Here is a 25,040-nt window from a genome sequence, read left to right as displayed (position 1 = left end):
CAAGGTCTACGGATAAGTTGAAGCACAAGAAGAAGGCAAAGAAGCAGCATCGCTCTAAACCTTCTCCCCATCCGTCGGCCAGGGGGACGCGGGACCGGAGCTTCATCGCTCCCCAGCTCTGTCTTTGGAGCTTGTTTCAGGGATGGCTCTGAGCTTCCCTCCTTTTCCCGGTGCTAGAGCGTCCCCTGCCCAGCTCCGAGCTTTCTACTAAGTGCTTCACAGCATATTTGGGCAACTCGACTCTGCTGGTGTGCCTTCGGTCTAACCCTCAGCATAGTTCGCGTAGTAGCGCTACGCGTAGTGCACTTTGCACTATGCGAGATACGCGTAGCACTACGTGAACTGCGTAGTGCGCTGTTCGCGATGATTGCACAGTGCGGACAAACATCCGGCACTGTGCAATCATTGAAAACGGCATTGAAAGCTGTCGTTTTCTGCCGCTCAAGTAGATTTTTACTCGAGTGGCAGCTTTCTCAATGCGGCTGGTAATTTTTTCATTTCGAGCGGTCACGAGCATACGCGACCACTCGCAATGAGAAACCTGACCTCTCCGCGTTGAGAATCTCGCCAGGAGGTTTATTTTCCACGCTCACGATCGGCAACTTGATGTTGCTCATTTCGAACGAGGATAAAGTCTCGCTGGGATGTCATTTCGCTCGCGGTTGCCAACTTGACGTTGAGGACCGCGAGAGAGCAAAAAATGGCAACTATGCTACACTAGGTGATTTTGCACTGTGCTACGTGCCTTGTGCAGATCCGGAGAGTTACCCTCTTAGTCACTTTGTGACTAAGATATCCCATCAATAGACCGGGTTTAAGCCTTGCGAGGCCGTTAACTGCCTGATGTCGATTGCGGACCCCCACCTCGTGTGCCTTTGGTGCCTGGAGCGCGACCATGTCCCGAAAGTCATGCTCCAACTGCCGGGCAATGAATCCGAAGTCCTGAAAGTTGTTGGAGGCCCGGCAATCTTTCGAGGTTCCGGTCGAGAGGAAGGTCTCGGGCTGAGTCGCAGAGCCACCCCCATCATCCATCATCCAAGTCTTCAAGGTCTACGGATAAGTCGAAGCACAAGAAGAAGGCAAAGAAGCAGCATCGCTCTAAACCTTCTCCCCATCCGTCGGCCAGGGGGACGCGGGACCGGAGCTTCATCGCTCCCCAGCTCTGTCTTTGGAGCTTGTTTCAGGGATGGCTCTGAGCTTCCCTCCTTTTCCCGGTGCTAGAGCGTCCCCTGCCCAGCTCCGAGCTTTCTACTAAGTGCTTCACAGCATATTTGGGCAACTCGACTCTGCTGGTGTGCCTTCGGTCTAACCCTCAGCATAGTTCGCGTAGTAGCGCTACGCGTAGTGCACTTTGCACTATGCGAGATACGCGTAGCACTACGTGAACTGCGTAGTGCGCTGTTCGCGATGATTGCACAGTGCGGACAAACATCCGGCACTGTGCAATCATTGAAAACGGCATTGAAAGCTGTCGTTTTCTGCCGCTCAAGTAGATTTTTACTCGAGTGGCAGCTTTCTCAATGCGGCTGGTAATTTTTTCATTTCGAGCGGTCACGAGCATACGCGACCACTCGCAATGAGAAACCTGACCTCCCCGCGTTGAGAATCTCGCCAGGAGGTTTATTTTCCACGCTCACGATCGGCAACTTGATGTTGCTCATTTCGAATGAGGATAAAGTCTCGCTGGGATGTCATTTCGCTCGCGGTCGCCAACTTGACGTTGAGGACCGCGAGAGAGCAAAAAATGGCAACTATGCTACACTAGGTGATTTTGCACTGTGCTACGTGCAATTTGCGTAGCGCGAAGTAGCACAAACTACGCAAACTGCGCGACCGTAGCGTAGTTGTCCGCCCAGGGTTACTTCGGTCCCCGCCGACTCAGTTGGGGTCCCTGGGATTTCGATGCTGGTGGCTTCGGCACCAGAAGGTCCCTGAGGATTCAGGCCTGGATCCGGTGCAATGCCAGTCGTTGTGTCCCCGACCGGCGTCGACACCAGCCTCACCCCCGACTTGGACCCGGCACCGGACCGACATTGGTCAATGTCAAAACCGGCACCGGAGGGCATGTTTGTCCCACTGTTCATCCCTGGTGTATGTTTATGCCTGATTGGCGACTAGAGGTTGGTCAGGAGGACTGGGAGGGGTATGTGGACCCTTTAGCTGACCAACATGATGAGACGGACTGGCGAGAGGCGCTGGGTGACGCTAGTGGTCTGAATACCTCCCCAGACCTTGGCATGCTTTCTCCCCTACCGTGGTTATGGAGGAGGGAGTGTCATATGCAGTGGTGTTCCGTAGGGCAGCTGACGCTTTGGGCCTGGAGCTTCCTACAGTGGCAGTTAGGACTAACCTCCTTAAAGAGGTGCTTCAACCGGCGGCAGCTTCTTCTTAACCCCTTCTGCCTTCCTTATGGACATCCTTCTGGGCACTTGGTCCAATCCCAGCACAGTGGGGATCCTGTGGACAGGATGATTGCCTGACACCACCACCCAGCCCCGGGCGACCCACTTTTCTTCTCCCAACAACCTACCCCGAGAGTTTGGTGGTCCAAGCCTTGTCCTCTAAGGTCGCATTCCCTACTGCTCCCCCAGATAGGGAACCCAAGAAGCTGGACCATCTTGGAAAGATGTTTTCTTCCGCCAGCTTAGCACCGTGGTCTGTGAATACTGCATGCCTCTTGGGCTATTATACCCATACAGTGTGGAATACAGTTGTGCAAGTGCTGCCACAGTGCCCGTAGGAGGCCCAGGCCATTCTCACCTGCACAGTGGCAGAGGGTAGAGATGCAGCCAAATTCAAAATCATATGTGGGCTAGATACCGCTGACTCACTGGGCAGAACGGTTCCCACCTCAGTAGCCCTGAGGCGATATGCCTGGTTGAGGACATCTGGTTTTTCTGGGGATGTCTAATCCACCTTTCTGGACATGCCCTTTAATGGCCATCGCCTTTTCGGTGATAAGACTGACTCGGCGTTCGAGCGCTTTAAGGATTCTAGGGCTACGGCCAGATCCTTGGGCCTCGCGGCTCTTTGCCTTTGGACCTGGTTGAAACATCAGGGCATGTCCCTGGTGGTTCAACACCTGGCAGGTTCTCTGAACGCCAGGGCAGACAAACTCAGCCATCAGTGTATGATGGATCATGAATTGCGTATTCACTCGGAGGTGGTGCAAGGTCTCTTTCAGCAAAGGCTGTGGATCCCCTTTCTGCCCCTCTTTCGGAGGTACTCCTTTCTTTAGCCCAGTAGGGCTCTTCCCCGGGCACTCTTAAAGGCTACCTTTCGGCCATATCTGCCTTTCTTAGCCTTCCTGATCAGCCTTCTCTTTTCAAGTCCCCTATTGTAAATATATTTTTTAAGGGCATTACTCATCTCTTTCCTACTTCTCCTTTCATAATGCCCCAGTGGGACTTGAATCTTGTCTTGACGTACCTTATTGGTGGTCCCTTCGAGCCTCTACATAACTGCCCTATCAGACTCCTTACTCTGAAGACTGCCTTCCTTGTCGCCATCACCTCTGCTCACAGAGTGAGTGAGCTTCAAGCTCTGTCCTCAAAACCTCCTTTTGTTGCTGTTCATTAGGACAAAGTAGTCCTTCGCACAAGGCCCTCTTTTCTTCCAAAAGTGGTTACCTCTTTCAATATAGGACAGACCCTCAGTTTTCCCACCTCCGCACCCGTCCAAGGAGGTGGAGAGACTCCACCATCTGGACCCAAAACATGCGCGGTCTTTCTATCTAGAACACCCAAAAGATTTCCGGGTGCATGATCAACTTTTTGTTGGCTATGTGGGCGGCAAGAAATTAAAATCTGCCATTCCTTAGCGAAAAAGTAAGCTCCAGTGGGACTGCCAGTCCACTCCACCAGGGCTACGGCAGCTACTACTGCCTTGGGACATGGAGTCCCAATTCATTGACATCTGTCAAGCGGCCACGTGGGCATCCCTGCACCCGTTCACCAAACATTATCGCCTAGACAGCCATGTCCGGAGAGACAACTATTTTGGCCGTTTTGGTCTCCAAGATTTATTGGTGTGAACTTAGTTCGCAGACCCACCTCCGGGGTTGGCATTGCTGGGGATCTATTCTAAGGTAAGGAATCTATTACTAACACATGTCTCTTACAGATGCATCATTACCCAAGGTAAGTAACTTGTTCTACACAGTTGGGGTGGGGTTTTGTCGTAGGCAGAATGGTTTGGTTGTGTATGTTCAATAGTTTGTCCTGGAATAGTTAATTTACATCAAAATAATTGAAAGGATATTTTTTTGTATCAGTCATTGTTGCACCCATTTTTATGATGGACAAATAATATTGATTTTATTTTTTTTCTTGGAAGAAGCTGTCTTTCAAAACATCAACGGCTCTTCATGAAAGTGAATTTGTAATTCAAGACAAAGTTAACGAATCCAATCAAGAGTTTCCAGGTATGTAAACGTGAAGAAAATTAAATACTTGTAAATTAGGCAAGTACGTTGTATGACATCCTACAGATTGCTTTGTGCACTTTTTTTACGTGTTTGTATTTTAGATTGACCCCAAATGTTTGTGCATTATAAATACAGATTCTCAATAACTCATTTTGTAAAATCTTCCCTCTCTCTCTCACATGCCTGTTGTCCCCACAGAGCCTTCTGGCTTTACCTTCTACTATTGATCCATCTCTGTGTTCGATGTCTGCCCATTTGGAGCTGCCACAAGACCTCTTGGCCACCGCGGGCTACCTCAGTGGCTCTACATGAGTTCTCCTCAGTAACCTTGGCACTATTGCTGGCACTGGGTTCCATATCACCAACCCTGAAGTCTTCTCCTTGTGCTCTTGTTAGACAGTCCAGCTGGTCTCAGAAAAGTGAGGTCAGGTCATGCTTTGAGAATGATCCTTGGTGCCAGTCTCACCATGTGCTCAAAGGAGCTCTATTCTCTTGACATTCTGTCACCATCGAGATCACCACCATGGTTCATCGCACTGAGGCTAATGATAGTGAGGCGAACAATCGACTCTCCTCACATTGCATGGATGATGGCCTTTATATTGCTCTGAAGAATCCCACATTAATGGTCACCTTCTTCAAACTTGAATTGGAGTATCCTGGCTCACCCATTGAGGAAGTTGCCAAATTTAGACTGACTGAAAAAGGAGGTTTGAGCACTTCAGCAATGTGTCCAAAGCTAAATTGCGGACTGAAACACTTCTTACACCTCTGAGACTGTGCTTTCTTTTAAAGAGTCCACCTATGGAAGTGATGCACACAGTTTGGAACACATGTTTTATAGCACCTGAAGTGGACAGCCAAGTTGCTGTGTGTGTCACAGGCCATTGCTTTGAGACCTCCAGCTTCCTCTCAGTCCACCCTGCACCTCTCTTTTTCTTTCCATCCACCCTTCCCGGTTGTGTCCAAGTGCATTGATGCCAGTGGGAAAAGGGTCTCACCCTCCACACTTCTCTAATTCTACTTGTGTGTTGAAACACTACTCCCATGCCGCATGGGCAATGCCACATCTGGTGACAAACTACCTACCCGAACATTTTGTGGGTTGGTCAAATATGGTCATAATGTGGCCAATCAGTCATAGAGGACCCTGGTTGAATAGAGTGGACTTCATAGTTGGGCCCCTGGCCAAAGGCATCCGTATTAGGCAGCACACCTAGAAGCTTTTGTCTCCCTTTTCCAGTGGCCACCATTGAATCCTATTGATGTGCTGTTTCATACAGGACCTTTTAGTGATATTGTGTATAAACTTTAATCTTAGCCAAACCATGGTGTGCTCACACTTACCTGATCTTGACTTGCTTGTACTTAAGTTTCGTCATCATTTCTGGGTGCTCTGGGGCTAGACAGCCCTGCCAGCCATTTTAGGAACTGGTCTGTCTTATTCATGTTCTGCTGGCCTTGGAGCGAGATGATTGGACAGGGTCACTGAACTTACTGGGTGTATATTAATGTTTCAGTCCTGCTGTCCCAAAGGAGTTATCTGTGGTTTGTAGCGAAATAAGCTCACTATCCATTTTGGTTCTTCTCTTCAACTTCTCTGGGCTCGATGAAGGTCATGTCAGTGGTGTGGCATGTCTACTTAGGTGGAGGATGCAAGTATTCATGTGCCTCAGAGGCTGATTGTTTTAAGCAGACTCGCCCCAGCTGCTGTTGGATTATCTTCAGAGTACAATTTCTATGCTCTCGTGGTTTTCTGTCAACTCCCGCAAGTCCAATTAGCATTTACCTTTCATTTGTGGTGTTCTAGGTGCAATTGCTTTAAGGGCCTTTCCTCCTATATACCGTGTTCAAGACATTCAAGTTGGAATCTCATTGTTACTGCTAGGAACATTCCTTCCAGCACTGATGGTTCTGTGGTGGCTGGACCTCCTAATCTCTTGTGTTCTCCTGCCCTGGCATTCATGATGGCCCATGAGGACTTAAGTGATGCTGCTACTTTCAGTAGCTTCAGTACTAGGGAATACCTTTTGGACAGTATTCAGATCTCTCTGGAGGTGTCCCAGGACCTGCAGTGGAGGATGCTGCAGGACCATTTGACCTGTGGAAGTCCCTTCTTCCCTTTACTTGTGGTTGTCAGTGTGTGATAATTCCTACCTCAGGTGGGGCTGGTGGTCACCTGTACTGCAAGGAGATTACATTAATTGGTCACCCAGAAAAAAAGTACTATGTCAACCTGTTTGAATTGATAGCAATTTGGTTGGCAATGTATAATTTGCATTTTCACACCTTCCCTGTATTCCTTGTTTTCTGAAGGAAATGAGCTAGATACCTGCACTGCTGATCCTGGTTCATTTCAGATGAGTGTGAGGAGGACTTGGTACTAACAAATGCTGAATATGTCTGTCGTGCTATGTTTTCTGCTCACTGAGGATCACCAGGCCCAGCATGGTGGCAAGAGGCTACACCCTAAACTTCTCATTCGATACCTTCATGCACAGAGATAAATCAGGCAACTTGAGTGCTTCTGGTTTACTTTTTGAGGTTGTAGACTTGATTACTGCTGCATGCAGCCCATGCCGCAACACAGTTTACTCCAGCTGTTGGTCATGTTTTGCTTTTGTGTCTAGGTCTGGTGAAGAGACTGTCTATGCTTAAGTCATGGCTGTCTGAGGTTTTCCAGTTTGCATTCTATTTAGTCCAGAAAAGCATTGCTCTGGGCATAATTGAACAAGTGTCTGAGGGTCTTATTTCCTTTTCCGTGTTTGCCTGACCAGTTCTTATTGTGTAAATCGCCTGTGATAATGTGGTGTTCAAAAGGATTGACCTATTTGATTCCCCTTTCTCTGTTCATAATATCGATGTTGGATTTGGATTTGAAATTGGTTATCACTTTTTTTCATGAGAATACTCTTTCAGCCCATGTACAACTGCTTTTTCTAGCTTCTAATAAATGAAATGTGGCTTGGTATTGCACAAAGAAGCAACCATATTGAGACATCCTAGCTCTAGTATTATCTAACTAGAAGGAAAGGATGCCAGGGGAGTGAGGAGGTAGACCTGGTCCTAAGGGCTTTCCTGAAAGGAGAGTCTGTGGAGATGCAGCAAATTCCAGGAGGAAGATAGTGCCGTAGTTTGGAAGCCAGAATGTAAAGTGTGGCCTCTGAGGCACGCTTGGCATATCTTAAGAATTGCAAGCTTAAGTAGGCTCTGGGAACATAGATTGCAGACTGGAATACAGCAGTGAAAACATTTCTAATAAGCAGGGGTCCCTTATTGTGATATCCCCGTCTGGCTTAGGGCCTATTATGAGATGTGCTTCTGGATGGGTACCCAGTCGAGGAATGCCATGTGAAGGGAAATTACAAGGGAATCTCAGAACAAGACCTGCAGCCATGTTAAGGATAATCTGTAACTGATGGATCCGGAAATGAGGTAGAAGAAAGTAGATGGAATTACAGTAGTCTAGACAGGAAGATACAGTCACAAGGACAGCCTCTCAAGAAGAAGACTAGAATTGTGCTGGAAGCTTTTGAAAAAGAGTAACCGATTGATCTGAATCTTGCAATTAGAGTAGTGATAGAAAGTCGATAGTAATGCCCAGGTTGCTAGCATGAATCTCAAGAAGCAGCATAGGGCCTATGCAAGTGGGCCACCATGAGATTTTCAGGGCAGATGGAGAGGTATTGCCAAATATGAGGATTTCTATTTTCTAGGAGCTCAGCTTCAATTGGTTTCATCCTATTCAGGTGCAAACTACAGAGAGAAAGTTGCTTTCTTAGTCATGTAGGGTTCTGTTTTGCAGCAAAAGGGTGAAAAGAGAAATTATTTTTGATGAGATGTGTAAAAGAGCTAAAGACTGAAAGGGTTGGGCTTAAGGCCAGATCCCTGATGGGACTCTGTTTGGGACTGATCTTCCCAGGGGAAGAAAGAGACACAGCCTGATAATGACCAGAGAGAAAAGAGGAACGCCATTCAAGTTCATTGTCCCTCACCCCAGCCTCTTCAAGATGAGAGACTAGAAGGGGATGGGAGACCGTGTTAAATGCAACAGAGAGGTTGAGGAGAACCAGAGCAGCTTGATCGCCCCTAGTCTGGCAGCAGAGGATGTCATCAAGTGCTTCTAGAGGACACATTCTGTGCCATGACAGGGCCTCAAGAGGTCTTGGGCAGAACCAAGGAGGTTATGTTCCAGAAAAAAAAGTATATGTGGTGTTGACAGTGAATTTGGTGACCTTAGCATGTAAAGGGATAAGTAATATAAAGAGATTGTTTGCAAGAGAGTTGAGACAATAGCATGTTTACACATGGGAGGATGAGTTCCTTATCTCAAAGATTGGTGACAGATGTCAGCAACTTCGTCTAGAAACCTTTCAGGCTTTGAGAATATAGGGGATGAGATGTTGGTAAGCACAGAATCTGTGATACGAGGTATGAAAGAGAAGAGAATACCTCCGCACAACAGAAGGAGAATCCTCACCACAACGGCAGGTATACCTTATTCATGACCAGTGGTAGGAAAGGAGTTCTAGATTGTTGCCAATTTTTCATCTAAAGACTGTGAGGTGATTATTTATGCAGTGAGACACTTAGTGTTGACTAACTCCGAAATTACTTTCAAAGTTTCTTTGGTGGCATTTATTGCAGAAGACATTTGGTGAGCAAATAAAGTGCAGCAAGCTTTCTGAATAGCAGCTTTGAAGGCTGGAGATAGAAAGTTTGAAGAGCTGATTGTTTGCTTGCCTCTATTGATTGCATTTTTTGCAAGCATGTTTAAAGGCAATGAGCCAGTCATTAAACCAGAATTCCTCAGTTCTGGTCATTTTAGGATTAAATGTGTAATCGGGCAGTGGCATCTACGGCATTAGAAATCCAGTCATTAAACTGTTTAGTGGCACAATGAGGATGAAGGGAAACCATGGTAGAGTTCTTCAGAGTTGCTGTAAGATTGGATGTAGTGACCTTCTTCCATTTCCTGTGAAGTGTATTTTTGATTTGGCATAGGGGTTTGCAGTACTAAAAATCGAATCTAATAGATGATCAGTGCATACATAGTGATAACCTGGCCAGCAGACACCATGCTCAGGGTTGCAAATAGAAGGTATATTGTGTGACAATGTGCAGGAGTGGTAGCTAATTGAGTGAGACTGATCACAGAGCAAGTTTCGATATGATTGTTGAATCAGGTTGTGGGCAAGATCGGTAAGGATGTTGAATTCACCAAAGAGAATGAAAAGTTCAAGACTAAAAGAGGAGCAAAGTTCACTAACTTTGCCTTGAAATTGGCTACAGACCCTAGTGACAGTAAAGGAGGCAAAAAGTGATGCAGCAGTTGTCTTGAAGATGGAATTGGGCAGCCATAATTTCAACTTAATGAAATGGAGGCAATTCGACAAGACTGCCTTCTCGCTGCTATCCACTTGGTTTGGTGTATAAATGAACCGCAGACAGTCAATTATTACTCTCTCTTTCTTTTCCTTCCTGAAAAAGTAGGTGCCTCAAACGTGGGCGTCCTTTCTTTCTAAGGTGGTTTCCCCATTTAGTTTGGTCAATCAATTACCCTGCCCAGTGTGTTATTTCCTCCTCTAACATCCTACTAAAATTGCGGAGAAGCTGCATCGCTTGGACCTGCGTATGGTTCTGATCTTCTGCATCAACAGGGCTAGGGAACACCCTGTGGATGGCAGGTGTTCCTCAGCTTTGAGGGATGCAAGAAGAGGAAAAACAGTCCATAGGAGGACAAGTTTCGGCTGGAGGGGTTGAAAGGAGCCTCTTAGAGACATCGGCATAATTCCACAATGAAGAAAGCTGCTTCCCCCACATTGTCCTTGAGTGTTCATTTCCATACACCTTTCAGGCTGTGACCTAGGCTTCACTCAACACCATCACTAGGCACTATTGCATTGACTCACAGATTTTCAAGGAACATCATTTCATGTTCGAAAACGGTTTGTATAATTCTCTCCTCAGACTTAGCAATTTGTAGCACTGCTTGAGAATTACTTACTTTGATAACAATCTTTTTGGTGTATACTCTATTCTTGCAGAGTCCTTCCTGCCTACCTTCCTCCAGGTTTTGAGGAGTCTTGTGGTTTGTTGATAGTGAGGTTGCAGCTAGTCATGCTGCTGTGTACATTGCCATCTGTTAATGATTACTTCAGTCTTTGTTTTTGAGGGCTTGGAAATAAACTATGAGAAATGAAGTAAATGCAGAGGGTGGCATTGCGGTCTTTTCACACTTTGATAAAGTACCAAAGTAAAGTCATTTTGTAGCATACCTAAATCCAAAGGTATCCAGGCACCAGCACAAACTCCTAGCCCAAGCCTGAATATTATAGGTTACTTTTTCCCTGAAACTCTAAGGACGTATTGCGTTTTAAGAGCATCAAAGGGCAGAATACCTTAGATTGAAAAGAAGGCCCCTAATTTAAGAATGCCAGAATTAAGCCAGTTTTGAAAATAAGATCTCCCAAAAATAGAGGGTAGATTAGGGTTATGATTGGTAGGGGTATAACAATTCAGCCTACCTAGACCCAAAAGTTTCTGAACAGAGGAAAAAATCTTAAATGTACCTATCAAAGACTTAAATTTGACCTTTTTATAATAGCCATATTGAACCTGATGCCACAAACATCCCCAGGCCGCAGGCCCAAGCAATAATTCAAATGGAGACGGGAGTGGCATTGTTGAGGTCAATAGTTGTTTTTGTATCAATATAGAACAATTTTGCAGAACTGTAGCCCAATAATATAATCTTATATTAGGGAGTGCCCAACCCTCTCTGGCTCGAGGAAGGGATAGAAATCTAAATGCTCTTCTAGTTTGTTAGTATGCCCTGATAAATTGAGAATAGAGACGTTCAAATTTCTGCAGTAGTACATTTGTAAACTCCAAAGGGATGGCTCTAAAAAAGTGAAGTGAATCCTGCCGAACAACACATTTGGTCTGAGCAGCTAGAACAAACTCTACCTCTATCATGACCTAGAATTAATGTTTGAAAGGGGGGCTGGGGTAAACCCTGCTACTTGCTGGAACCAATGTAAATGAAAGGTGTGCCCGATGGTGCCAAAAGCAATTGATATCCGAAAGCACCAACAGTGCTGCAGGACCCTTTGTCTGTCAGCCTACATAACCTTTCCCTTGCAACCAATAAAGCGGTCTTTGTGCTCTTGCCAGTTCTGGACCTGGACTGGAGCGGTCACATCAGGTTGTTCTTCCCAAGATGTGGTTGTCAAGTTAGCAGCTTGTCCAAAAATTTTTAAATGAATGGGGTTCCAGCAATTGAACTATAATTATCTATGTCCATAGAATCAAAAGGTGTTTATTTTGGTAGCTTAATCATCCTAGATGTTTTTCAAACAATCTGGAATACACTCCTTGTTAAATAGCCTGTAACTTATCCTGGTGATATTAGACACTAACAATGGAGCTAGTTTGTTCACCAGGAAGGCAGGGTTTGACTGGACATTGATGGGTATTTATTGTCTTGATTAGGAATTCTATTTGATCTGGGATCATGTTAGTGCAGGTGCCACCTCTATAGTGTTGATTTTATGAGCATGTTTACTTTATTCCTTTTCCATCTATAAGAGGAATATCGCCACATTTTATGTTGTCCAATGAAAGCTTCACACTAAGTGCAGATTCTCTGATCACCAGCCTTTGGGTGAGCTGGATTTTTCATGAGCTAAAACCGTTCTGGCAAAGGCTAAGGCCTCACACACTTCTTCCAAGCATGTGTTGTGCATTTGCACCCATTCCTCAGTTTTAGAGGGAAAAAAGTGTAAATAGTAACAGTATTACCGTTAAGCATTTGAGCTACCGCCTACATCACCTTTGAACCTTTTTAAGACTTTACTGCTTATGGATCAGGATTTTGTTAAAAGGCACTAGTCAGGGTTACAAAACAGGATCCCTACATGGCAGACTGGTAAATTGAATATTTGTTAGAGAAAGGTTTTCAGTCATTAAGAGTTAGTGATGATACTTACCTTTAATAGTGAAATGTACCCACTGCTTAAGACTGATAGCTTCCATATAGTTCATAAATATGAAATCCTTGATGTATCCTTATGATTGATGCAGAGCAGAGGTCTCCACCTATCATCAAATATTGGTTAGGTTCCAGTTAGGAATGAGTACCCGTAATAAAATTTAGCTTTGAATGATACACTAGGCCCTCAGGTCTAAAAACAAATGCAATAGTTTAGGAATGATTAGTATACCAGTAAATATTAACTATAACAGCCTCACAAGTCAATGTTATCGCTAAAGTGATGTACTTGTATCTTATTTACAATTGGTTCAATATCCTCTCTTTTCTTGGTGTCTGCTCTCTGATTTAATGGAGACATTATCTGGGAGCTCAGAATCTGGTTCAACTACAGAAACATCTAAAAGTCAAGATTAAAACAGCTAATACGTTCCACTTATAATCCACCAGGAGTGTTTGCCTAGTTGGTCACTGTTCTGCTACAAATCAGGTATTGTATAACCCAGACTCTTGTATTTCCTGAACCTGGGACTTACCACACTCACATCAGGTATAGGATGCAACTAACTTTTTGGTAGGAACTATGACTCAGAGTGTTTGGGTGCTATTTGTTCATGTACATGATTATGACGATTATCCGCTTAGTATAATAGCTACGATTTTTGTGGATTTGAGATGTGCTGACACAAATGCTCTGGGCCTAGCAATGTGACCCATGAGTCACATAGAATGAGATTGCAAGGGAGTATACAATACTTTGTTGGCATCACTTACTTTGGCACCGAGCAATGACTGAATGGTCATTCAACCACATACTTTCTACGCTTTAAACATAGCAGCTGGCAGTTTGGAGTATTGGGAGGGGACATGCAAGGAATTATGAAGGGTGCCATGTGGCATGCCGATGAGAGGCATAAAAAGGGCAGGAGGAAAGGACCGGAATGGGGAGATTTAAGTATAGCGCGCAAGCACACTCTGAAAAAAATATACACTAAATGGAGTTGTAATGGAAAAAAAAGCAAAGTAGTTCCATGGAGCCAAAAATGGATGGCAACTACATAGCAATCAATCCTAAATCTGGTAAATGAGCAATGCTCCAGGGAAGGGACAAACATCATAGAGACAAATAAAACTCAAATTGCAAGTACTGGATTGCTAATTGACAATGTAGCCATCCAATAGGAAAAGAGAAAGTTGCTGGCGAAGTATGGAACACCATGGTACCTGCTAAGGATAGCACAAGCTGGCTACATCGAGACCGCAAAAACCGTGATACCTTGAGTCATAGCTGGCAGTTTAAACAAAGTTTTTAGATTGCAGAGATTTGCTGACCATTTTCTGTTGTTGAAATTTCAAGGTTCTTACTTTAAATGTATCCTTACTACCAAGTTTGAGATGGGAAACTATTTGCCACTTAACTAGCAATGTTTGTAGTGTTCAAGTAATCTAGTATCCCCCAAAAGAATATAATGACCCAACGCAACAGAAGTGGTTCTGCTTAATAGGTTCATTTATGAAAATTGCCAGCTCTCCACTGAATACCATTGATTGGTCTGGCTTGAAAGTGCAGTTGTCATCCGGCATTGTGATCAACCTAAAACATTGGTTCAAGAAGCACTAGCAGGAGAGGAGCTTTGGTGATAAGCAAATGATAAACGCTAGAGACCGGATTGCTTATTAGGAAGTTATGATAAAGGCAGTAGTCCTGGCATATTGTTTGAGTAAAGCCGATATTAAAATCAATAGGTATTTAAGGGTGGATTGTTATACTGAATTACAGCCTACAGATAGATATTGTGAATTTTCACACAGTACATTTGTAGGGCATGATTTTGGTGTTACTGCCTCTGACCAACCCTGGGGGGAGAGGATCCAGTTACGGCTCATTAATAAGGGGGCTGGAGTGCCGCCCTCCCTATATTGCCTGCCTCTTATATTTAGGGACATCATGTCAAAAATAAAGGTATCCTAATCATTCTCACCCTCACTCAGCGTGAGAGTCAGGCAGGCAGGCCCTTTTGAAAGGCAGATGTGCTGCTGCTCATATTCCAGCTGTCAGGTTTAGCTGGACTTACCTGTGTTTCTGCCATATCATCTGTTACTTGCCAAGCTGATTGGCCACTCTATGCTCTGACAAAGGGCACCCATGCTCATTGAATGCAGCTTGGGTGCTTTCGGCATCAGCCCTGTACTGTCTGAGTCTTTATGCCAATCAGCAAGGGTGTACTTAACCAGCTTGTCACAGGGTGAGATCAGCAAGCCTTTCTGACCACTCCTCCACCCTGTGACGAGATTGGTAAAGAGTGGAATTCAGACAAGCCATCGATGTGTGATACTCCTCCCTTTGAGAATAGAGTAGGCCGACCAGTCTGTGTGTGACTGTTGTCATGAGTGACCCCAGGTCACATGATGTTAACATATACCCTGCACATGATTCAGGTCTGAAGATCCTGCGCACTGCATATGATAATCATCTCACTGCTTGGCGGCATTCCTTCAGAAGGCATTACCGAGGTATAGGTCAGGACCTGGCCGCTCCACTTTAAAATTTCCCAGCCGCCACTGAAGTGATTTGCACTGTAACTTTTGCAGGAATCTCTTAATTTTGTGCCATGATTTTGTGTTAAAAACAATCATTCAATAATACATGCATACATATATATATAAATGTGTATCCATGTAGATACATAGAGGGCCTTCAGGTTCACTCTGGTCTGCCACTGATCAGTCTGAGTGTCATATATACTCTCCTTACATCCATGAGAGTGAATTGCATGGGGTAATGATTCAGTCCGCATCAGTCTTTGCTTCTTTTGAATAGTAAATGACCTCATTTTCTCATCACATGTGTATGTCCACCTGTCAGGACTAGTTGGCTAGTCCTTTAGTTTTGCATTTTCTCATTTGATAGTTCCCTTTTTTATTTCTTTGATTCTCCTTTTTTTATTTGAATGTTTATTAAGAAGATACTTCAGCTCTCCAGACAGTACTAACTAGTCACTTGTTTGCCACTTGTTTCATCTGCAGTTCACCGCATCACACGTGGCCACTTTCTCTAAATCAAGAGACCGTTAAGGAATGCTCTTGTCCATAGTGTAAAATTTGTTTTGCAAATCTGTGAAAGGGGCGTCTTCTCCTAATTGCAATTCGCAATTGTGTGTGTCAATTGTTTACAACTACAAATTACCCAACTCCTCAAATTAGTAATAGATTTGTAAAGCGGGAGCTATCCCCATTGGAAAGCTTCCATTTGGGATTTTTGTCCCGAGGATCAGTACCTGCTCCCCACATTGTGTTCCAAATGGGAATACATTTTTTGTTTTTTAGTCAGTTCCAGTTCCTTTAAGGAACACAGACTGCTTAAAGGTTTTCTGTCTGGGAGTGCAAAACGCAGGGGTAGTTATCTGCTGTTACTTGCAGGCCACACCATACCTGTGGCTGTAACCAATCACAGGGGAGGCAGAAAAAGCAATCAGCCTAATAAATATTCCTTAGTCGCGTCGTCCTTAAACCTCCTGTGTCTGGACATTTTGCTAGGTGACCTGCTTAATGTATATGCCCCCTCAGAAAATAAAAATGGAAGTCAAAAAAAGGTGGTGCGTTATTTGCGTCCACTATCTGTGACCTGCTTTTTCAAACATTGTACCCTAAGTCGCTTCCTAGAAGCATAATCACCTAGTTCAGATGAGGCCCGATAGTTACAATATTTTGTGTAGTGATGTACACTAGCCTGTGAGAGGGATGTAATCACTTAATCCTGGAGTGTTTCCTCAAGATATGAAAATGAATTCTCTGTAGGACAGAAACGTATTTCTTCATAGTATTACATGTCCTGAATCACAATGCCCTTTTCTTGGAAAATCTATGGCACCCCAACAAAAACATTTGGGTCTTCACTCATGGCATAAAAAACAGAAGCCTGTGGCTTGAAGAAGGCAGAATTTACAACAGCAGATCCATAAGATCATCAGACAGCTATTCTATAGCTTAGGAATTGTATAGATAATTATATTAAACAAGCATTGGCAAACCAAGTAGGTATTGATTTAAAGCGCAAACACAGGCTAACTGGCAGTATTGGCCCATTAAAGTGAGATACATAGAAGGGAGACACAGGAGTGCTGACAGAGGGCTACAGTTGTGATGTAGTGTCTCTCACAGTGTATATTTAATTGGGGGAAACCCCCTTTACTAATTACCCTTACCACAATATGCCACTACCCACCCTAAAACCCTAAATTACTCTTTCCACCTAATACCTTACCCACCTCTAAACCCTAAAAATACCCTTACAACCCAATATCCTTACCCACTCCTAAACCCTAAAAATACCCTTACAACCCAAAACACATATCCACCCCTAAACCCTAAAAATATCTTTACAACCAAATACCCTTACCGTGCCCTATACTCTATAAATACCCATACCACCCTATACCCCTACCCCCAAACCCTAAAAATAACCTTACCACCGAACACCCTTATCTTGCCATAAAATCTAAAAACACCATTGCCACCCTATGCCCCCTACCTACCCCTAAACCCTAAAAATACCCTTACCCCCTATACCCCTACCCAAACCTAATTCCTAAAATACCCTTTCCCACCCCTAAATCAACAATGATGTCATTTGAGCTGTCATCAGTGATGTCATGAGTGATGTTACTGACCATGTCATGAGTGATATAATATGTGACGTCATCAGCAGTGCATTGCGGGCGCGCGAGTTATAGTTAGCTGAACTAACTATAACGGAGGAATTTCAATGGTTTTCTACGAGTGAAAAGTCCAGCTAACTATTACACCCCTGAAACCAATGTTTTTTTCAGTGAATTTCAAAGGTTTTTTAAATGCTAATTTCTAACTATGCCTACAGAGATAGGACATGTGAAGAAAGAAGAAAAACGCACAGAAAGAAAAAAAAGAAATGCAGAAAGAAGCAAGAGAAGTCCTCAAAGACAAAGAAAAGTGCAGGAAGAAGGATAACGTGCAGAAAGAACAAACAGAAGAGCAGAAAGAAGCCTTGTTGCAAATCATCCTGTACCCTCAACTTTTTCAGACGGATACTGGTGGTAACTGAGTCTGACTAACCAGTCCTTGAGCCAGTGCTATGTTAAAAGACACTCGGAAAACAGTGAAAACACCTACATACACTAGGGAACACTATGCGTTGGGGTCCCCCTGTGATTAGCATGACCTCCTCTGTAATCCCCTAGTATATAATAGGGCAGGGGATTAAAACTATCTCTTAAAACGCGCCACAGGGCTTGTTTGCACACGTTAACTCAGGCCCCGTCCCCTCCCTTCACCACTGTGTAAACACGCCCTGTGGCCGTTTTTAGTTGGGAGATTAAGTCCCCTTGAATCCTGAGGGTCCCTAGGGGCAAAATAGCCCACTAGGTACGTCCAGTAAGCGCCATTGCAGAGAGGTGTAAAAAGTGGCACGGCCTGGACCACCTCTCTGCAACGCAGCTCAGTGGCGCTTACTGGAAGCACCTGGTGGGCTAGTTAGCCCCCAGGGGCCCTCAGGATTGAAGGGGAATTATTTCCCCAACTTAAAACGCGCCATAGGGCGTGTTTGCACACGTCACCTCAGGCCCCGTCCCCACTGTGTAAACACGCCCTGTGGCCGTTTTTTAAGTTGGGAGATTGTCCCCTTGAATCCTGAGGGTCCCTAGGGGCAAAATAGCCCACTAGGTACGTCCAGTAAGCGCCATTGCAGAGAGGTGTAAAAAGGGGCACGGCCTGCACCACCACTCTGCAAAACAGTGCAGTGGCGCTTACTGGAAGCACCTGGTGGGCTATTTGGCCCCCAGGGTCCCTCAGGATAGAAAGGGAATTATTTCCCCAACTTAAAACGCGCCACAGGGCGTGTTTGCACACGTCACCTCAGGCCCCGTCCCCTCCCTTCAACCCTGTGTAAACGCGCCCTGTGGCCATTCTAAGTTGAGAGATTAAGTCCCCTTGAATCCTAAGGGTCCCTAGGGTCAAACTAGCCCACTAGGTACCTCCAGTAAGTGCCACAGAGCTGGGTTGCATAGAGGTGTAAAAAGGGGCGTGGCCTCAGAACACCTGTCTTCAACGCAGCTCTCTGGCGCATACTGGAGATACCTGTTGGGCTAGTTGGCCCTCAGGGACCCTCAGTATTGAAGGGGAATTAATTCCCCAACTTACAACTGGCCAGGGGCCGCGTTTGCAGAGTGCTGCAAGGAGGGGGCGTGGCCTCCGGCGCGATGCCGGTCTTTTATTTATTTAATTTTTTTTAAGAAGGAGGGCTGTGTGGCCCCCCTTCTTTGTCTAATTTATTGGCCCTGGGGACCCCATCCCCCAGGGCCTGCACCCCAATTTGTTTTGTTGAAAAAAAATTAATTTGGCCCTCCCAAGGCCTTAATCGGCCCCGGGGACCCCAACCCCCAGGTCATGGCCTTTAAAAAAAAAAAAATTATTCTTTATGAGGGGGGCTGTGTTGCCCCCCTCCTCAGGCCACTTATGGCCCCGGGGACCCCATCCCCCAGGACCGGCCTTTGTTTTTTATTATTTATTTTTTAAAATACATTTATAGAAACACCTAGGACATGCTGGACAAACTGTATGTACCTATCACCATGACGATTTGCGTGATATTCATTAAAAGGCGACTATGCATACAATGAATCCACGTGGAATGTATTTACACTGCTAGTGAAGCTCTGACGTGTCTGACGCCCTACCGTGCCTAATCCCGGCGCCCCCGCCGGTGGGTACTCTTCAAGTAGACACCCTTATTGTTTATTTATGCAAACATGGGTAGCTTTTGTCGGGCACATTTAATGCACACCAAGCCATTCAAAGGGGATTCGACAAAAATTCGACCAAACTATGCAAGAAACCCCCCTCACGGTTAATAAAACACACATCCACTGCCGATGTGTAATACTTTTTATTTTACTCTCTGGAAAGGAGACAAACCTCACTTGAGAGTCACAGCGTGCTCCTGGCTGAACCCAATGCTGTGTTACACCCACCAGTGCCCGCCGAGTGCCTCACACCTCTGCGTTGTATTCCACCAGCTAGTGCGTATGCTATGACACTCTCTAGCCCATGTGCACTGTAACACCACCCCGTGAATGTCATGCCACACTTGCCTTCGCACGGGTTATATTGCCCCATCTAACGTGCCTTCCTCGATGCCTATGTTATAACGCACAGCGCTATGCCATACATATTACAATCTGGGATCCATATCTTTGTCACAGTGCATATGCAACTTTACACTCCCGAGCACATATTTTATATTACAACTTTAGAGACTAGTTTGGTTACACAACACTGCCCTGTGCATATTACACTCCAAGGCGCATATCACATAGCACACGCTAGTGCCTGTGCGATCTCGTGCTCTCCAATGAATCTGTCATTGCGCACAATGTATTGCATATTATATTTCACGCCCCGGTTCATCTTGTATCACACTTTTTGGCGCATAGTTTATACCATATACTATATCTAGTTTTCATTTTCAATCGTGCTCTCAGGACCATGTTCTAAATAACACTGCGTCCACCTACCCTTTTCACTCGCATTACATTTTGCGATGGGGGGTGGAGGGTCAGGGGGTGTTTCTGCCAAGTGAGCCCGGAGTCACAGTCACAAACGTCCTCTTCTTCCTGAATAAAAGTGAGATTATGCTGCATACTTGTTCATATTTTAAGTAGTTCGCACAGACACACATTTTAAAAACAATAAAGTTCCTAATACCACCTTCTCTGAACAGTTACCTTGCTGCCCCATCCACCTCCTCCCTATCCTCTGTTGTCTGAATCCATGGACTAGCCTCCTCCCTCCTGTCATGCATGGTCTGATGTGCTGCCACTGCCCTCCATTTAGCATGATGTACCAGTCCAATCCTCCTGCCCTCCATTGCCCAATTCTATGGCCCATCATTGACCTCCTGCTTAGCCTCTGTGCTTAGCTTGCTGCCCCTATTCTCCTTCCCCCTGTCCTCCGATGTCTTTGTGCATGCCCCTGCTCCATCCTTTTTGCCCACCATGTTCCATGGACCTGCCACTCCTATCTAATCTGAGTGTTCTGTTGAGCTGCCACTCCCCTCCCACCTGCCTAGCATTGTCAGATGACTGTAACCTGTCCCTGCCACCGCGGTACAAAAGGGGGTGGTGATGGACGGAGCATCAGAACCAATCAAACACTCACACCCAGTCAACAGATCTGGGTTTGATCCATCACCGTTCTTTAGCCCACTCTGCCACCCCAATTCAAACATGGCCATATGCAAATCAGTCTGGCCCTGTGCCTCATGGGAACAGTCCAGCCCGAACTGCCAAGCCATGCCGTCCCTGGACCGGAAACAAGCTTCCTAGGACCGGTTTCTGGCATTTCAGCCGTCTTCAGCCAGGCTTGCTTGAATCCAGTGGCAAAGTGAGCAAGGGACTCACGTCTGAGCATACCCTGCCAACTTATGGCGAACAAAGCGGTACAAAAGGGGGTGGTGATGGACGGAGCATCAGAACCAATCAAACACTCACACCCAGTCAACAGATCTGGGTTTGATCCATCACCGTTCTTTAGCCCACTCTGCCACCCCAGTTCAGACATGGCCATATGCAAATCAGTCTGACCCTGTGCCTCATGGGAACAGTCCAGCCCGAACAGCCAAGCCATGCCTTCTCTGGACCGGAACCAAGCTTCCTAGGACCGGTTTCTGGCATTTCAGCCGTCTTCAGCCAGGCTTGCTTCATGAGGCAATCACCACCCCCTTTTGTACCTGTCCCTGCCACCTCCACCCTGCTTGTCCACATGCCATGCCCCTATCCCCTTCCTCCTGTCCTCCATGGTCCATTTTACTGCCACACCCTTCTGCCCTCTCTGTTCTGTTGTGCTGCAACTGCTCCTCTTGCCTGCCCTGCAGGGTCTGTTGTGAGGCCGCTTCCCCTGAACTCTCTTGTCTGTGCCCAGGTCCTGACCCTCCCTTCTATCCTCCATGGTCCTTTGTGCATGCCCCTGCACCCTCCTTCTTGCCCATCATAGCCATTGTGCTGCCTCTAACCCTCCCGCTTGCCATGCATGGTCTTCTGTGCTGCCATGGCCCCTCCCACCCTCCCTGTGTGGTCAGCTAGCTGCCCCTGACCCCCTCCCACCTTCCCTCCATGGTCTGTGTGTATGCCACCATAGTCTTATTGTTGCTCTCCATGGTGTGTCTTGTTTCTAGTGCCCATCCTGCTTGTCCTTCATGGTCATCTTGCTGCTCCTGCCTTGCCCCCTTGCCCCGAGCCCTCTGTTTCCATGTGCAGACCCCTATTCCCTCCCTCCTGGATTGTCTGTTCCATTGTAATGCCCCTGATCCGTCCCTCCTGACCTTTATGGTCTGTTATGCTGCAGCTTTCTCTCCTGTCTGTCCATTATGGTCAGCTAGCTACCATTGCCTCTTTCCCCTCTGTGCTCTGTTGTCCATGTGCATGGTCCTGTCCCCTCCCTATTGCTTTCTATGGATTGTTGTGCTGCACTCCCGTCCCGCATGCCCTGTGTGGTGTATTGTGCTGCTGCAAACCCTGATGCCTGCCCTGTAGGGTCAGTTTGGTGCACCTCTCCATGTCCCTCCTGTCCTCTGTTATCCGAGTCCATGTCCCTACCCCAATTCCTCCTGCCTACCATGATCCAATGTACCATACTTGCGAACATTTTGAACTTGGTAAGAGGGAGACTTTGAAAAAAACTGGGGTATTGATTTTCCCCTTTGAGTTACATTGAAAAAGAGGAGATTGTAGACAGGAGACAGATCAAATAAAGCCCATTTCAGCTTAAAAACATTGGACGTTTCCTGACTGAAACGGGTCTATTGGCATGTATGGGGTTACTACCACTGCCTCTTCCTTCTGCCCACAATGGTCTATTATATTGCCACAGCCTCTCTTGCCAGTCCTGTATTGTTGGTTTGTTTCCCCTGCCCCCCTTTCCACTGCCCTCCATAGTCTGTTGTGCTGCCACTCCCTTCTTGCCTGCCCAGTGTGGTCAAATTGTTGCCTCTGCACTCTCCTACCTGCTTTTAATTTTCAGAGTCCGTGCCCCTGGCCTCTGCCTCTCAACAGTATCCCAATGAACAACTAGATTGCTAACATTCTATATTTATTACAAAAGTGTGGAACGCCTGACGTCATCTTGATGTAATCAAAACTGTAATACCTAGAGTATTTCCTTTAGAAATTACATATATGAGAGGGTTTTATTTGCATCAAAATTATGGTCGGTGCTCTAAAAAACTAAACTGAGGACATATTTTCTGAGTTTTTAAATAGCGACAAACAACTTTTAAATTATTTGTAATCTATATGTTTTTTTATCCAGTTGACCACTTGATTACATGTTGCACCTTGGGGAGAGGATGTGGTGTTACTTCCAGAGCTGCAGAATTTGCAGCTGGGGAAAGAGGTTGGAGTTTCTGCTTCAGCTCAACATTCTGTGATTCTGGTCAAATCACTTAATCTCCCCATGTCCACAACCAAAATGAATTTGATCTTGTGTGATGTAACCAATGCTCACGTAAAGCACTCCAATACCTGACAAGTCTGCACTATATAAAACTGCAAATACACAAAAAATAAGTGTTTTGCACACTTCTGTCATTGGGCTACATGTGGGCTACATCTGGGTGATATTTGTGCTGCATTTGGGCTCTTTTGTCTCTGGTGGCCATCTTGGGAGATGTATTTGTTATGAAGTTTCCTAATTTCCTCATTTACTGCAGTCTCCTCAGTAGGAAATGCTTTCAGTTTTTTACTATGATTCCATCAAGAAGGTATTCAGATATGTCACACATTTGTCATAAATTCTGAATGTTAGCACTCTAGTTGCTCATTAGATCACTGTAGTAAAGCTACTGCTCACCACGAAAGTCTGCTGCTGGTATTAAAAGTGCATTTTTCAGACTGCATATCAGAATTTTTTAATGAAATAGAAGAGGATTTGAGAAGTCTCTCAAAATGTGCCCTAATTTTTCTTTCTTCAGCACTAATCATAATTTCTATGGCAAAATGAACCCCCTCATTGTGTTCCTTTTTAAATTAAAGGGTTTAAGTGTTACCACTTTATTCCAATCAAGATGGCTTCAGGTGTGCCATACTTTTGTCATAAGTAAGACTGTTAGTGCTCTAGTTGTTCTTTAGAACACTCTGGGAAGCTGCAGTAGAACACAATCAACTGACAGTCTCTGCCCTTGTTGGATGTACATGTTTTATTGAGAATGTCAGACTTCATTCTCACATGACTGAGAAAGATAATGTTAATTTACAGAAAATATGCTCTCAGTTTAGCTTATAGATCACGTTCCAAACCTCTGTGGGAAAAGCATGAGAAAATAGTTTTCTCTCAAACATGATTCATGATATCACAGCAGAAGGCTTTTTCACATGGTAAAATCACCTTAGAACACACCACAATTCCTAAAATGAGTATGGTACCATCAACAAATGGTTTATAATGTAACTAAAGTCTTAAAACCTTCTATTAACTGCAATGCTTTTTAATGAGGTGCTATCATGTATATTGGTCCCAAGATGGCTGCCAACACTTCTTGGATGAAGTACTGACAGCCAATCAGATCTCACGATGAGATGTGTGGTTAGGCTCCGCCCAGATATATCTATCTTTTTAACTCTAATTTTCTCAGGAACTACTGAACGGATTTACACCATTTAAGCAAAAGGCACAAGTCTGAACTGAGGACTACCTCTTTGCCAAATTTGGTGTAATTCCGTTCAGCAGTTCGGGCTGTAGCTGTGTCAAAAGGTCCTATGGGAAAATGCATGGGGAAAACGTGTTTTGGGATCCCCCTTTTTTCCCGGCCCCCGCTTGACGAATCACAGTGAAATTCTCAGGATAGGAGTGGACCGGAGCTGGCCAAAAGTTTGGAGAATTTCGCGAAGATTCATCAATCGGCGCCAACTTTATTCCAAACAGAATGTTGCGGATTTCCTATGGAAATTAGTTGCTAACTATAACTACCGACTGGCGACTGCCAGTAGGATATATATATATATATATATATATATATATATATATATATATATATATATATATATATATACACGTAAATCGCCACTGCCAATGCCTTGCTGAGACAAAAGAGCCAAAAGCGATATATATATATAATTATCTACTGGCGGTCGCCAGTAGATAGTTATAGTTAGGACCTATTTTCCATAGGAAATCCGCAACATTCTATTGGGAATATCTTTGGCGCCGATTGACGAATCTTAGCGAAATTCTCCAAACTTCTGGCCAGCTCCGCTCCGCTCCTACCCTGAAAGTTTTGCGGTGATCCGTGTGTGTGTATACCAGACCGCGACATGATGCGCAAGTGGGCCGAGACCAATTTAGAATCTTCACGAAAACTACTTTTTATCCTTGTGAAATATGCCGAAAAAGACTGTATTAAATTGGCAGCTCAAATCGATAATCTCACAAAGGAAATAGATTCCATGGATCAAAAGGAGGAAATAGAAAAACTCAAAATAGAGATGAAAAAACGTCTAAAAAAGGAGGAGGATGTAATACGCGAGCGCAAGACATTTAAATTTCACAGAGATCACTGTGATTACGAACAAGGAAGAATTTTCACTTTTGCTCGTA

At 45.1% G+C, this 25,040-nt stretch overlaps 1 protein-coding gene across 6 annotated transcripts in view; it reads left to right on the top strand.

The window, feature by feature from the left end:
• SYCP2L (synaptonemal complex protein 2 like) overlaps window positions 1-25,040 on the top strand; it is a 1,177,754-nt gene that overhangs the window by 920,432 nt on the left and 232,282 nt on the right. For 5 of the 6 annotated variants that reach the window (XM_085606974.1, XM_085606977.1, XM_085606972.1 and 2 more), the window contains exon 32: window positions 4,336-4,423. In XM_085606974.1, the coding sequence (XP_085463100.1) occupies window positions 4,336-4,423 (88 nt within the window). The remainder of the gene's footprint in view (window positions 1-4,335; window positions 4,424-25,040) is intronic. The other variant, XM_085606975.1, reaches the window with a different exon arrangement.

Source organism: Triturus cristatus, chromosome 5_2 (assembly GCF_964204655.1).
Source record: "Triturus cristatus chromosome 5_2, aTriCri1.1, whole genome shotgun sequence".
In the NCBI taxonomy this organism is placed as follows: Eukaryota; Metazoa; Chordata; class Amphibia; order Caudata; family Salamandridae; genus Triturus; species Triturus cristatus.
The sequence above is the reverse complement of the archived record's forward strand: the minus strand, read 5'-3'. Positions and strand labels throughout refer to the sequence as shown.